General features: G+C 46.6%; 1 protein-coding gene across 1 annotated transcript in view; it reads left to right on the top strand.

Moving 5' to 3' along the window:
• The first annotated feature begins 334 nt into the window (after nucleotides 1-334).
• Nucleotides 335-14,673, top strand: part of LOC116518985 (myotubularin-related protein 10-like) — a 28,715-nt gene continuing 14,376 nt past the window's right edge. The window contains 6 exon segments of the mRNA XM_032232567.1: nucleotides 335-551; nucleotides 3,014-3,074; nucleotides 7,747-7,821; nucleotides 7,824-7,882; nucleotides 11,633-11,705; nucleotides 12,265-12,407. Of these exon segments, the coding sequence (XP_032088458.1) occupies nucleotides 498-551; nucleotides 3,014-3,074; nucleotides 7,747-7,821; nucleotides 7,824-7,882; nucleotides 11,633-11,705; nucleotides 12,265-12,407 (465 nt within the window). The 5' untranslated portion in view covers nucleotides 335-497.

The following is a 14,673-nucleotide window of genomic DNA, read 5'->3' on the forward strand; positions in this document are numbered from 1 at the left end:
GAATTCCCCAGGCAGCACGCGCGACCTGATTTAGCGTCGCGTTTAAAAATGGAGAGGGGAGGGGAAAAAAAAAAACCCATCTGATTTGTTTTGTCCCTCCCGGTCTGCCGTCCGCGAGCACCGCCTCCTCCTCCTCCTTCGCGCGGCCTTCCCCCGCCCACCCAGAGACTCCCCGCGGTTGCTAGGAGACAAAAAGAGGCGGGGCTTACGCCTCCTCCTCCTCCTCCTCCGCGCTCCCCGTTGGCTCTGCCCTCGCAGTGACTCCTCCCCCTCCCCGTCGGGGGGCGTGGCTCCGCCAGCCCGAGGCGCTCCTTCCCTCCCGGCGGCGCTCAGTTGCTCCGCCGCCTCGGCCGGAGGAGGCGGAGCGGGGAAGGGGTGGGGCGCGCTCGCGGCCCTGCCCAGCGAGGTGGGGCGTCGAACCCCGCCCGGCGCTGCCGGGGAGAGCGACCAGGGCCGGCCTGCCTGCTTGGGGACCCGCCGCCTCCGCCGCCGCCGTCATGTTTTCCCTCCGAGCCCCCAAAGCCACCTTCAAATCGTACCTGTTGCCGCAGGTAAGCGCCGCGGGGGGGGGGAGGGGAGGGTCCCGTCTCGCGCCCCACGGCCCGGGGCCGCCTTCTTCACCCCCCCACCGTCCCCCCCCCTCTTTCCCTCCAGGCCCGGGGCTGCCCCCAGGGGGGGTCGGCTCTCCCTCCCGCCTCCCTTCGTCCTCCTCCGGGTCCGGGAGACTCACCTGTGCGGGGACAGGAGGGGGGCTGGAAGGGACTCTTTCCTCCCCCCCCCCACCCGAGCAGACCCTCGCAGCCCACCCGGGGGAAGGTTCCCTTTGCAGCCGAGCCCCTCCATGCCCACCCCTGGGTGTGGGTGGGGGTCTTTAAAAGCCCCCCCCCCCAACCTCCTCTGCAATTGCAAAAGGTGGCGGTGACTCACCTGCTCGCCCAGACGCCCCCCGTCTCCTCCCTCGGTGATCCCTGGGTCCCTAGAAAGGAAGACCCCCTCCCCCCCCACAAGAAGACCCCCTTTTCCTTCCCCCCCTCTCTGGGCAGGGGTCCCCCCCCCGCATTAATTGCAGGCAGCCCCGCGATTGCAAGGACGGGGAAGACTCCCCACCCGGGGTGGGTGTTAAGCCCAGGGTGCCCCTCTCACTTAACCTTGTCCTGGATGGTGAGTGGGTGGGTGGGGGGGTCTCTTTGGAAGCCACCCCTCTATTCCAGGCTTGGCCATAGAGATACTTGTGCTGGACCACTGCCAACCCAGGGAGATCTCCAGTTTAACATCTTGTGTTTACACACACACACACAAACACACACACACTGCAAAAGTGTGCATGGGTTTCTTTTAGCAGGGCCGGTTTATTCCTGTTAGCAAAGCTGGTTTTCTTAAGAGCCGCTTAGCCAGGAGAAAAGGCCAGCCAAGCATCAGGTGGCAATTCTGAAAAGTTAAAAGTGGGGGCGAGAAGTTAGTCCATTGGATTGATAAGATCTGAGGGATAAACACACCTTGAGCCACAGAGTTTGCCTTGCAGGGATTTTGTGCCTTTGCAACATTAAAGAAAGAGGTGGAGGGGTTTTTTTTTGGTCATAGTCGCCTAATGAAATAAACGCCCTGGAAAGTAAAATTCGTATTTAGCCTTGTGGATGTGCAGCTCCTCCTCATTTAAATTCTCCAGTTCTTTAAATTCACGAGAAAGTCAACCCAGAGGTTCAAAATCCAACCGAGACTCTCTTTGGAAAAATAAGATGCTCCTGGATTAGGGTTTTCGTTTACGGAAATGCCCTGTTTTCATTGTCAGGCTCAAAGTGTGCATATAACTAATTATTGTAACAAGCCAAGGAGTTATTTTTGGAAAGGGTACTTCAGAATGAAAAGAGCCTTGAGGGTAAATAAAGCAGCAAAGCTTTATTGTTGGGGGAAGCCTCTGAATTCCAAAACGTTTTGGATGGAGTTGGCTGGTTTTAAAAGAAGGGACACAAAGAAAATTCGGAGAGACAAAGGAAAGCGGACACCAGGGTGGCTCAAACCGGCTGGGTCACTTTTACGAATCACTTAATGCTCCAGTGTTAGGGTGGTCCTTTCTGAATTCTGTGGTTGCTCTGTCCCTACAGTTGCTTCACTTTAAGACTTTCAACACCCAGAATCCCCAGCCAGCCCAGCGCAGGTAGACCTCAACGCACAACCGCAATTGGAACTAGTTTTTCTGTTGTTAAGCCAGGAAATGGTTAACCTAAGTCATGCCCAATGTTAAGGACCTTTTTTTTGGCCATGGTTGTTAAGCAAATCACTGCAACTGCTCAGTAAATCACCTCGTCGTTAAGTGAATCTGGCTTCTCTCCCAACTTCTGTGGTGGGAAGATGGCTGGGAAGGTTGCTGTTGGTGCTTATGTGACCTCCAGGATGCTGCAAGCATCCTAAATTCCAGTTGCCAACCGCCCAAATTTTAAATCACGTTGTCTGGGAATGCAGGAAAAGTTGTATGTGCGAGGACTTTTCCCCCCCCAATGCTGTTGTAATTCCAAACAGTCGCTATATGAGTCAAGGATGACCTTGCCAATTACCTCCACTAGACCGATTAGATCCCACAGATTAGGCCTCCTCCGAATTCCATCCGCCGGCCAATGCCGACTGGCAACTACCCGGAGGAGGGCCTTCTCTGTGGCTGCTCCGACCCTCTGGAACGAACTCCCCGTGGAGATTCGCACCCTCACCACCCTCCAGGCCTTCCGCAAAGCCCTTAAAACCTGGCTATTCCGGCAGGCCTGGGGCTAAAGAGCTGTTGCCCCCGTCTCGAATGGTATGGCTGTCGTATGTTTTAAATTATGTAGTGTTATGCTTTGTTTTTTTTAAAAATTTTTGTCTGTATTCCCCTTCCCTGGTTGAGTTGTGAGCCGCCCTGAGTCCCCTCCGGGGGAAAAGGGCAGCATATAAATGTAATAAATTGAATTGAATTGAATTGACCTGAATTCAGTTTATTTTATTTATTGTGGCATATTTTTGCCCTTCTCCTCCTGTTTTTCAGGCTGAAGACAAGATCATTCCGGAGCCCCGACTTAAGAAACTGGAGCCTGCCCTCCTACCAGGTAAACATTCCAGACAGGTGTAAACATTCCAGACTGAGCCTTTTAAGAGATTGCAAGACTCCAGTTGTTCCTTAAGGGCCTGATTTCCTTTTTCGGTGTTTGTTGCTCCTTTTCACAAACCACAATGTTCCTCTCTTCCTTTGACTGGCCAAGCACGAACGTTGTACCTCTGTGGCTCTTTGTTCTACCTATTGCAACAGGTCACCTGTCCAGTTGATTTTCTCCCTTCGAAGGCCCTCTGGCTTTCAGAAGCGGTCCTTTTTAAACGATGCATATTTGGGATTTATTCGCCAAACCTGATCATCTGCTTTCAAGCAGACGGCTTCTTCCCACTTCCACGAAGGAAGAAAGGAGAGCTGTATTCCTTTCTTTGCCAGTTGGCACTGGGCGCAAAATTAAAGCGCCCGGCAGGCTTGTGACCTTTACTTCTGCAAATAACCCACGGGGATGGAGGAGGATTGTGCCTGCTTTAGCCTGACGGTGCAAAGGAGAGGGATTTTCTCCTCTCCAGCTGCTCGGTTATCTGCTATAAAATCCCCCAAAGCTCATTGCAGACGGAGAAGCTGCTTCCTGCTACGAATCGGGGAGACAATAAAGACAATCTAACAAATGTCTGCCAATATTCATTGGCTGTTTCTGGACGCGCAGATATTTTGCATTAAACTTGCAAAGAGTTGAATGCAAGTCGAGAAGAGAGCATTGAGTGTTGAAGATGTTTTTCTTAACGCTTTCTTGCTCCGAATGGTCGGTTGGAATAAGAATTCTGTAGGCTAAGGCGGTGTTTCTCAACCTCAGCAGCTTAAAGTTGGTGGACTTCAACTCCCAGAATTCCGCAGCTAGTCATTTGAAGATGGCTGGGGAATTCAACTCCCAGAATTTCCCAGCCAGCAACTTGGGTGGGTTTCACCTCCCAGAATTCTGGGAGTTGAAGTCTACCCATCTTAAAAGTTGCCAAGGTTGAGAAACACTGGCTTAGCCTATCAGTTGCACAGAGTGACGCTTGGGTAGATTTGAATTTGGGGAGTGACTTTTGAGTTACTCGAGCAAACTTTTAACTAAATAATCATGCCACCAGCAGAGAGGAGCTTCCCATGCTTGTCCCTCTCTTGCATTGATGCCTTTGGTTTCTCTACCTATGTCCGTGGGTTTTCCTAGTACTGGCCATGGGAAGAGAGTGAGCAGATGCTAAGATCTCAAAGGAATCTTGTCCAGACAGGCACCTTATCTTGAAAATCCTAAGCCGGCCATAAATTTTAAAAGGATGATGTAATTTTTCAGAGAAACGTGGCCTTTATGGGGAATGTGGTTGCGTAACAAGGGGAGAGGGGGAGGCAGTTGTGAGCTGGAGAGAGATATTCCTAAATTCAGTTGCCTGAAGGGGAGAAGAGGACTTTCTCGTGCTAAATGATTGGGCAACGTAAAAGGAAAAAAAATACCCTTTTTGAGTTAACTCTGATTCCTTATCTCATTCTGGCAGCCTTGAAGGTCACAAGTGGGCCGTTTCTCTCCTCCCTTCTTGCAACCATGTCCTCCCCACTTTTGCAATGCTTTTCGTGAAGCCTGTTAGATCTGCAGTTATTGAATTAATCCCCAGCTTTTTCAAGGTTTCTGCAGGTAAACTCCATAAGGTGGCCAAGAATATTTAGAATAGAATAGAATAGCAGAGTTGGAAGGGACCTTGGAGGTCTTCTAGTCCAACCCCCTGCCTAGGCAGGAAACCCTACACCATTTCGGACAAATGGTTGTCCAACATCTTCTTAAGAACTTCCAGTGTTGGAGCATTCACAACTTCTGGAGGCAAGTTGTTCCACTGGTTAATTGTTCTAACTGTCAGGAAATTCCTCCTTAGTTCTAAGTTGCTTCTCTCCTTGATTAGTTTCTACCCATTGCTGATTGTTCTGCCCTCAGGTGCCTTGGAGAATAGTTTGACTCCCTCTTCTTTGTGGCAACCCCTGAGATATTGGAACATTGATATCATGTCCTTCTTTTTATTCTAGGGATATCATTGTCCCTAGTCCTTCTTTTTGTTAAACTAGACATCCCCAGTTCCTGCAACTGTTCTTCATATGTTTTAGCCTCCATTCCCCTAATCCTCTTCGTTACTCTTCTCTGCATTTGGTGGGCATCTCCATGAGGTCACCACAGCAAAGCTCCATTGGCAGGAGATTGTAAAGTTAGGGTTTTAAGCACGTTTCCCACCCAAATATTATATAATCCTAGCGGACTGCTGTGTGTCCAGGATCGCCAGCTAAAATCCGCAAGATGCCAAGATTTGCTTACAGTAGCCTTCCAATCAAACAGAATTAATCAGTCTAATCCGTGTTCCCTCGCCTGGTTTTACCTGGCAGAGCTGGCATCAGTCTTGCAAATCTGGAAGTTCAAACTTCCACCCTGGGACTTCTAACTCCCAGAATTCCTCAACTAGCTTAGTTGCCAAGTTTGAAGACACACACAAACACACACACACCTCTGACCTAGAATGTGAGGTCCATAGAGGACTTTCCTCTTCATTGCTTACTAAATGGACTTTCGCTGTGCCTTTAGACATCAGATATTTTTGTTGGCAACGTACCCATCAAAACATTGACAGTAGAATTGCACAACATCAACTTAAAATGCAGAAGGGATCTGTGAGCTGTGATTGATCCTACCCTTCTACTTCCCTAAAGCAGTGGTTCCCAAACTTGGCAACTTTAAGACTTGTGGACTTCAACTCCCAACTCTGCTGGCTGGAGAATTCTGGGAGTTGAAGTCCACAAGTCTTAAAGTTGCCAAGTTTGGGAACCACTGCCCTAAAGAATGAGCAAAGGGAAGGCTTTAACGTTCCTTTAACAAAGCTTTAACATCGGTAGGTAACAGTCGTTCTCCACTGTCAAGTAAAGGAAGGCCTTTCTTTCTCCCTTGCTTCTCTTGTCGAACGCTAAGCAGATATAAAGTTTATAATCCTGCAGCCCAAGGGTGGCTTTGCAGAAGCCAGATTCTTTGGCTGGAATTTCCTTTCCCACCAGTTCTTTTGTTAAAACAGGAGGGTCAAATCAACAAGTGCATTTCAACCTCAAGGAAAATGGTAGCACATCCCGAAACACAAAAGCTTGGGGCAGACGCCTTCATTCCACCCAGAAAATGCAAATACGCTCCTATTTATAGGCCATTTTCGGCATGGAAGTCTTTTCTGCAGAGTGAATGGTGTAAATGAAGTTCAGAAGCATTTGGGGTTCAGATCTCCACCAACTTACAGAAGGGAACCGCGACTTATTTCACCCCCAGGGCTGACTCCGTTTACTGACCGTGAGCCCCACTTCAAATTTAAGGTTTACCATATTCCCCCCTCCCTCTTTTCATCTCTCCTCAGCTCCGCATTCCAGCCTTTTATGTCAGATGCTAACATGTTGATATTTCCTGTGTTAGACCTTTCTGGAATTTCCTGGTTGATGTTAGAGAAGGACGATGCTCAAGTCGGGTGTTAAATGAGGACAAATCTGAGTTCGATCATTGTAACCAAGACTGGAAGCCTCTCTCGTTGCCAAAACCCGTCCCTCTCTCTCTCTGTCTCTCTGCCCAGCTAAATCGTTCCCTTTCCTTTCAGGAACGCAGCATCTAATAAATCCGGATGAATAAATAAACACATTGATGTGTTATGAAATTCAGATGCTGCCTCCGCTTCTTAATAATTTGCATCTGAGCCAGAGCTCCAGTTTCCCAGCAAATCTTTGTTCTGGATTATTTGTGTCTTTGATTTACATGCCTCTCGCCGAGGACTTTGTGTGGCTCTTAAGTCTGGTCTGGATTCTGCCGATATAATTTGTGTTGCTGGGTGTTGTTGGGTTTTTGGAAAACAAATGCAGCCTCTTTTTTTTGCCTCTGACATGTTTGAGTCATTTGCACATGATTATCATTCAGTGCTTGGAACAGCTTGTGCTTGCAAAACGGAAGGAGAATGGTGCCGGACTGTGGCTAAATTTAGACAATGTTCAATTACCTGCAAATAGAGACTTTTCAGATTGAATCGAATTGTTCCTGAAAGAGCATTTTTTCTCACTTTCGGTCCTTATAAGTTTGAGGTCGGGGAATAGAAAAATATTAAAAATAAACTATTCTTTTGGATTGGCATTTTATGAACGAGGAGTAAAGCTCAATTAATTCTTTTTTTAAATATATATATATTTATAAATTTTTATTTTAAACACATAAGCACATCAACAAAAACAAACACATAACTTACAAACAACATAGGAACAGTAAGTTCCATCGTATATCATACCGCAGTTCCGAATCGGTTTCTTTGCAGTTAGTGTTTTCCCTACTATACATTTCTATCTTGCGTTCATAATCTCCTTATTCGTTATCCATTTTTATGTACATTTCTTTATTTATTTAAACTTAGCTACTTATGACCAAATATTATTTACCTCTATTATGCTTTATATTTTTACTGTCATTTATTCTCTTACAGTTATAGATATACATTCACATAAAAATAAGATGACTGAAAGGCGAAATGAAAATATGATGTAAAATGAACTATGCATAACAGGAGATGTAAAAGGGGGAAACCCGGACAATGCTTTTGTTTATAAATATGTAATAAAAAATTTAAAAAAACTTAAAAAAAAAAAAAAGAACCGCTGATTTCATCCAGGGATCCGGCTAACTTTCTTTTCTCTCTCTCCAGGCGAAATTGTGGTCAACGAAGTGAACTTTGTGAGGAAATGCATCGCAACGGACACCAGCCAATACGACCTCTGGGGAAACTGGTCTGCAGCAACTTCAAGATATCCTTCATTACAGACGACACTCTCCCTCTTCAGGTCGGTCGGATGCCGCGATCAGAGGTGGGGTGGGGGTCACCCAAGAAACTGTGGTTTAACTTGGCAAAATGTCTCAATCCTCCAGGTTGTCCTAAAGATGCTCTCTCTCTCTTTTTTTGGGGGGGGGGTGTCAAAAGTCAACAGAAACTGTCTTGCTTTTTTTCCCTTGAAAATGTTTCGCTTCTCCTCTGAGACACAAACACACACACACACACCCGTCCCAGGACTTCCAGTCAAGGGGTCAGTTCAGTCAGAACTGCAGAAGCTCCTTGGAAGCGAAGTGAAACATTTTCAAGGGGGGTGGGTGGGAAAGAACACGAAAGTCCAGTTGCCTTTTGAAAAAGCATCTTTGTTGTTTTTTGGGGGGAAAGTTTATCTTATTTTAATTTCATACATATAAGCACAAGTCTACCATTACATCTAAACAGAAATTATTTTGAATTGTCCATTATTATATCATTCCTTAATCCAGAACAGCTATCCTTTGCTCTTCTGCTTTCAATACACCCATATTATACCCTGTTTTACCGCTGTCCTATCTCCTCTCCCTCTCTCCTCCTCCGTTCCTCCTTTCCTCCCTCTGCCATCTCTCTCTTCTCTACTCCCCCTACCTCTCTCCTTCTCCTCTTCCCACTCCTCCTTTCTCTCCTTCTTCTCCTCTCCCTTCTACTTCGCTCTCTCCTCTCCCTTCTACTTCGCTCTCTCCTCTCCCTCTCTCCTCCTCCGTACCTCCTTTCTTCCCTCTGCCATCCCTCTCTTCTCTACTCCCCATACCTCTCTCCTTCTCCTCTTCCCACTCCTCCTTTCTCTCCTTCTTCTCCTCTCCCTTCTACTTCGCTCTCTCCTCTCCCTCTCTCCTCCTCCGTACCTCCTTTCCTCCCTCTGCCATCTCTCTCTTCTCTACTCCCCCTACCTCTCTCCTTCTCCTCTTCCCACTCCTCCTTTCTCTCCTTCTTTTCCTCTCCCTTCTACTTCCCTCTCTCCTCTCCCTCTCTCCTCCTCCGTACCTCCTTTCTTCCCTCTGCCATCTCTCTCTTCTCTACTCCCCCTACCTCTCTCCTTCTCCTCTTCCCACTCCTCCTTTCTCTCCTTCTCCTCCTCTCCCTTCTACTTCCCTCTCTCCTCTCCCTCTCTCCTCCTCCGTACCTCCTTTCCTCCCTCTGCCATCTCTCTCTTCTCTACTCCCCCTACTTCTCTCCTTCTCCTCTTCCCACTCCTCCTTTCTCTCCTTCTTCTCCTCTCCCTTCTACTTCGCTCTCTCCTCTCCCTCTCTCCTCCTCCGTACCTCCTTTCTTCCCTCTGCCATCCCTCTCTTCTCTACTCCCCATACCTCTCTCCTTCTCCTCTTCCCACTCCTCCTTTCTCTCCTTCTCCTCCTCTCCCTTCTACTTCCCTCTCTCCTCTCCCTCTCTCCTCCTCCGTACCTCCTTTCTTCCCTCTGCCATCCCTCTCTTCTCTACTCCCCCTACCTCTCTCCTTCTTCTCTTCCCACTCCTCCTTTCTCTCCTTCTTTTCCTCTCCCTTCTATTTCCCTCTCTCCTCTCCCTCTCTCCTCCTCCGTACCTCCTTTCTTCCCTCTGCCATCCCTCTCTTCTCTACTCCCCCTACCTCTCTCCTTCTCCTCTTCCCACTCCTCCTTTCTCTCCTTCTTTTCCTCCTCTCCCTTCTATTTCCCTCTCTCCTCTCCCTCTCTCCTCCTCCGTACCTCCTTTCTTCCCTCTGCCATCCCTCTCTTCTCTACTCCCCCTACCTCTCTCCTTCTCCTCTTCCCACTCCTCCTTTCTCCTTCTCCTCTCCCTTTTTACTTCCCTCTCTCTCCTGTCTTCTCTCTTCCTCCTTGCCTCTACCTTTCCTTTCCACTCTCTCCAGTTTAATTGACATGGGTTTAACTTGGCAGTTAAACTGGGTTTCCCCCTTTCTCTTTTGTAATAGCCCCATGTGTGGGATCCCCACACGTGGCCAGGAGATTTCCTCTCGTAGACGAGTAGAGGAAACCCTCTTTGAACTCGGCTTTTTAAGTCCTGCTGTGCAATTCTCAATTTTGCAATACAGCGCAGGGAAATCACTCGATCGAAAGTCTCCAGATTTTGCAAGCTTCTTGCTGCCTGGTCTAGTTAACTCGCTTCCCTGAATTTGTTCTTTGGAAGTTTAGCAAAGGCAGATAGTTATTTAGGGTTTGTTTTTTTTGTGGGGGAGAGGATGAAAGAAAAGGAAGCAAGCACTTTTTAAAGAAAAGAAAAGGGGATCTTTAAAATATATAAGCCCCTGGGGCAGGGAGGGGGGTTGGGCTTACAAGACCACCCCCCCAAGATCCCGGGTAGCCCTAGGATTCTGCACATAGGTTGTTTTTTTTTTAGAAATATCCTTATATAAAACTTTGCAATATGGATCTAGACCAGTGTTTCTCAACCTTGGCAACTTGAAGATGTCCGGACTTCAACTCCCAGAATTCCCCAGCCAGCATTCGCTGGCTGGGGAATTCTGGGAGTTGAAGTCCGGACATCTTCAAGTTGCCAAGGTTGAGAAACACTGATCTAGACGCTGAAATTAAATAAGGACCTGCTAGTATAAATAAGAATGGAACCACAGGAAGTGCTTTCAAATGACTTTGGAAAGAATCCCAGTGACAGGTTGAGATTTTGAGATGGAAAATCTGGAATCCGACAGTATCTGGGCAGCTGCACTCACATCAGCTGCGAGTCCAAACAGCCAGGAATCAGGGATGGGCGATCTTAACAAAAACCATAACTTTTTTCTTCGAGTTTAAATCGTAATATATGTGACACTGGGAATTGCAGGAGTCCTCAACTTACGACCGCAATTGAGCTGAAAATATATGTTGCTGAGTGAGACGGTTGTCAAATGAGTTTTGCCCCACTGTTTTGACCTTTATTGGCATCGTTGTTAAGTGAATCACTGCAGAACCCAGCTTCCCTGTTGACTTTGCTCATCAGAAGGTCGCAAAAGGGATCCCGTGACCCCCCGACACAGTGCAACTGTCGTAATTCGAATCAGTTGCCAAGCATGGGGATGTTGCAACAGTCAACAGTGTGAAAAACAGTCATAAGTCACTTTTTTCAGTGCCGTTGTAACTTCGGTCACTAAATGAACTGTTGTAAGTCGAGGACTACCTGTATATAAACTGTTGTGACTCAGCAGCAGTCTTCTGTGAGTCTTTTCGGGATGCAAGATTAACGATGCAGCTGGGGCTCGTTAGTGGGGTTTTGGAGATAAAAGGACGGATGGTGTCACGCCCTGGTTGCAGGAGTCAACGTTCATTCATTCGTGCAACATTGATTGATCATCGGTCGTGGTTTATTTGAAGGACACTTGGAGAAGTGATTGGCTTTCTGTAACCCTGATTCAAGGATACACTTGGAGAAGTGCATTGCTTGTAAGAGTTTTGTTTTGCATTCTTGTCGGAGACTTGTATTTATGTTATTTTTGGGCTCGCAGCCAGTCTGAGCCGAGAACTGATAAAGAAAGTTCCTTTTAAGTTTGTTTGCCTGTCATCTGTTAACAAGCGGTGAAGGGGGGACAGAACAATAAACTATAATATTTTATTTTTATTTATTTTTTAAAATAATGCCCACCTTCCCTATAAGGCGAGTCTGGACATCTAATAGCATTTTCTCTCCCTCCCCCCAAAGAAAATCCATAACCTAGCTAATTTTGTCCTTTGTGCAGCAAGACACAACTAAAATTAACGACCTGCATGTGTTTATCCTGATTTACTTTCTTCTATTTCAGAAGTTCCAATACAGAAATCTTCTCCTCGGAGAACACGATGTTGCCTTGACATGCGTAGAACAAATTGTCACAGGTAAAGGACAAATCTATCTATCCTCTCTCTATATATATATATAAATGTATGTGCATATCTGTGTGTATATGTATGTTCCAGCATAACTCTGTAATACCTCAAGCAATTTCAACCAAAGTTGGTACACAGATGACTTACTCTCTAGAAACAAATACTGTGTGGCTAAGACACCACTTACACCCCTCGGGGTGTCTGTTTGCTTAAGATATAGCCTGTTGTGCCTTCAAATGGCTTCTACTGTACAGCACAGTGGAGTTGCTATGGTAACGGCTCCACAGTACTCCACAAGGGGGCTCCCTCTGGTAAGGGAGAAAATCCAACATTAGAAATTACGTTTGGTCCGGATATTTTCCCCCTATAAATAAATACCCAGGCAACGCCAAGTTATCGGTTAGTGAGTTACTAAAACGCTCTACTAGTTAGGAACTGAGTGCAGAAATGGATAAATTGCAGAAACAAAAACCCATATTAACAGCCTTTATCAAGCATGAGCTTGATATGTTTTTGTTTTAAAGGAAAGTTACGATCTCTCGCGCCTCTTCCCTCCTTTTCTCCGCAGTGAACGATACCAAGAGGAAGCAGAAAGTCCTGGGCCCCAACCAGAAGCTGAAGTTTAACCCAACGGAATTGATTATTTACTGCAAGGACTTTCGGATTGTCCGTTTTCGTTTTGATGAAGCCGGACCGGAAAGTGCTAAAAAGGTACCTGTATCTCGAATATCTAGAGTCGAAACAGCAGGCAGAGGGGAAATGTTGAACGAAGGAAATGCTTTTGCAACGGCGGGAATGAGAAAAATATGTTTAAAAATATGTTTTTTTTAAAAAAGACACCCCTAACACCCCTTGGGGTGTGTGTTTGCTTAAGATATAGCCTGTTGTGCCTTCAAATGGCTTCTACTGTACAGCACAGTGGAGTTGCTATGGTAATGGCTCCACAGTACTCCATAAGGGGGCTCCCTCCACTCATCGAATAATAGAAATTTAACAAACAAATACTCAATCAAGAACTGAGATCTGGGATAAGGCTCGACTCTCCTCTCATCCCCCGTTCCTCAGAAAAGCAGTTGTAAAAATTCACAAGTAGCTTCTCCTGGCTGGTTGGCGTCAAGGATTTTCCTGGCAGATCATTCAACCTCCTCCTGCACGTATATAAAACCTCCCAGATGAATCTTTGAGCTTAGGTTTAAAAAAAAATAGGAGGGGGAAAGAACCAGAACAAGAAGATCATTGAATATAGTATGTGCCTCTAGTTGGCACCTTGGTTTAAATTTCTCGTACAGCTGTGTGTTTAAGCAAGGATGGGTTTTTTATTTTCTCTCCAGCTGCTGGAAACTGTAAATATCTTAACATCCTGAAGCAGACATGGACTGAGTTAATCTTATTTAATGGTCTAAAATAGATTTTTTTCCCCCTCACCTCACAAAATGTGAGCATAGAATACAGAGAGGCACTGTCAGCGTGTTCCTCACGTCGGTGTTTCCAAATGTTGACCCTGGCCAGACTCACAACACGTATAGTGCAAATAATCTGGGTTGTGTTACTTCGGGCCCTTTTGTACAAATCACGTACCTGTGAACTTCTGCGCACACCAACAGCGGAATGGAAGACTACACGTGTCAAGGAGTGAGAAATAATTATTTCTGGCTCAGTGGCTAAGACGCTCAGCTTGTCGATCAGAAAGGTCGGCAGTTCGGCGCTTCGAATCCCTAGCGCCGCGTAACGGAGTGAGCTCCCGTGACTTGTCCCACCTTCTGCCAACCTAGCAGTTCGAAAGCAGGTAAAAAATGCGAGTAGAAAAATAGGGACCACCTTTGGTGGGAAGGTAAGAGGGCTCCGTGCGCCTTCAGCGTTTAGTCATGCCGGCCACATGACCACGGAGACGTCTTCGGACAGTGCAGGCTCTTACAGAATGAGCACCGCCCCCTAGAGTCGGGAACGACTGGCACATATGTGCGAGGGGAACCTTTACCTTTAACATGGTGGATGATTAGCTTAGAAATCTGGGCAAAAGCCAAGCATTACATGTCCTTAGCTGGTATATTTTGGATTGCTTCCCATGTCAAGTTTTAGTTTGATATCCTCATGGGTTGACTAGCTTGCTAGTTCCTTGGCACAGAGAGACGTCCTGGCAGCTCCCATATTTCCTTATGATTTAATCAATGCAGGAAACACATAATTCTTTTCATCCGAGGGAACATGTAAACAGGAGGCTTTGACCCTCCTCTAATCCTCCAAGACATCTTACCAGCTTTTGGCTCGATCCTTTTTCCCAGCACACGGCTGATTTTTTCAGCCGTCAGAATAAGATCAATGTGGCTCTGATCCTTCTTAACAACCATCTGCCTGAGGAGCAACCTGGAAGCTGCTTTGACGATCGGATGCAGGATATTTTTAGCTAGAAGATGAGGTCCATGCCAGAGACATCTTCTCAGCTTTCCATCTCACGCCTGTGTTTCTGCTTGCCCCAGTTCTCTTGGGTCCTCTGCGGTGGTGTTGATGTTACTCGGGCTCCAGTAAACATGGTTGAAGGCAGGATGTGGTTCGTTTTGATTTGGGCTGAATGACTTGACGTGACCGCGTTATTTATTGACTTATCAAATAAGCCAGGCTTAATTGAATATCAAATCTAAGCCTTGTTCTGATCTTCCAGAAAGAGGCAGATGATTGCATGAATGGCCTTCCAGAGGAGAGATGAAAACAGAGCAGGTTGTCTACAACAACAAGGGTCTCCAACCTTGGCAACTTTAAGACTTGTGGACTTCCACTCCCAGAATTCCAAGTTTGAATACCAAATTTGCCAAGTTTGGGGACTTCTGATCTAAGTGGAGAGATTGCAGAGGAAGGGATTGTAAGAGAGTAAGTTATGCTGGCTGGGGAATTCTGGGAGTTGAAGTCCACAAGTCTTAAAGTGGCCAAGTTTGAAGACCTCTGATCTAAGTGGAGAGATTGCAGAGGAAGGGATTACAAG

This window comes from Thamnophis elegans, chromosome 16 (genome assembly GCF_009769535.1).
Source record: "Thamnophis elegans isolate rThaEle1 chromosome 16, rThaEle1.pri, whole genome shotgun sequence".
NCBI classification, from domain to species: Eukaryota; Metazoa; Chordata; class Lepidosauria; order Squamata; family Colubridae; genus Thamnophis; species Thamnophis elegans.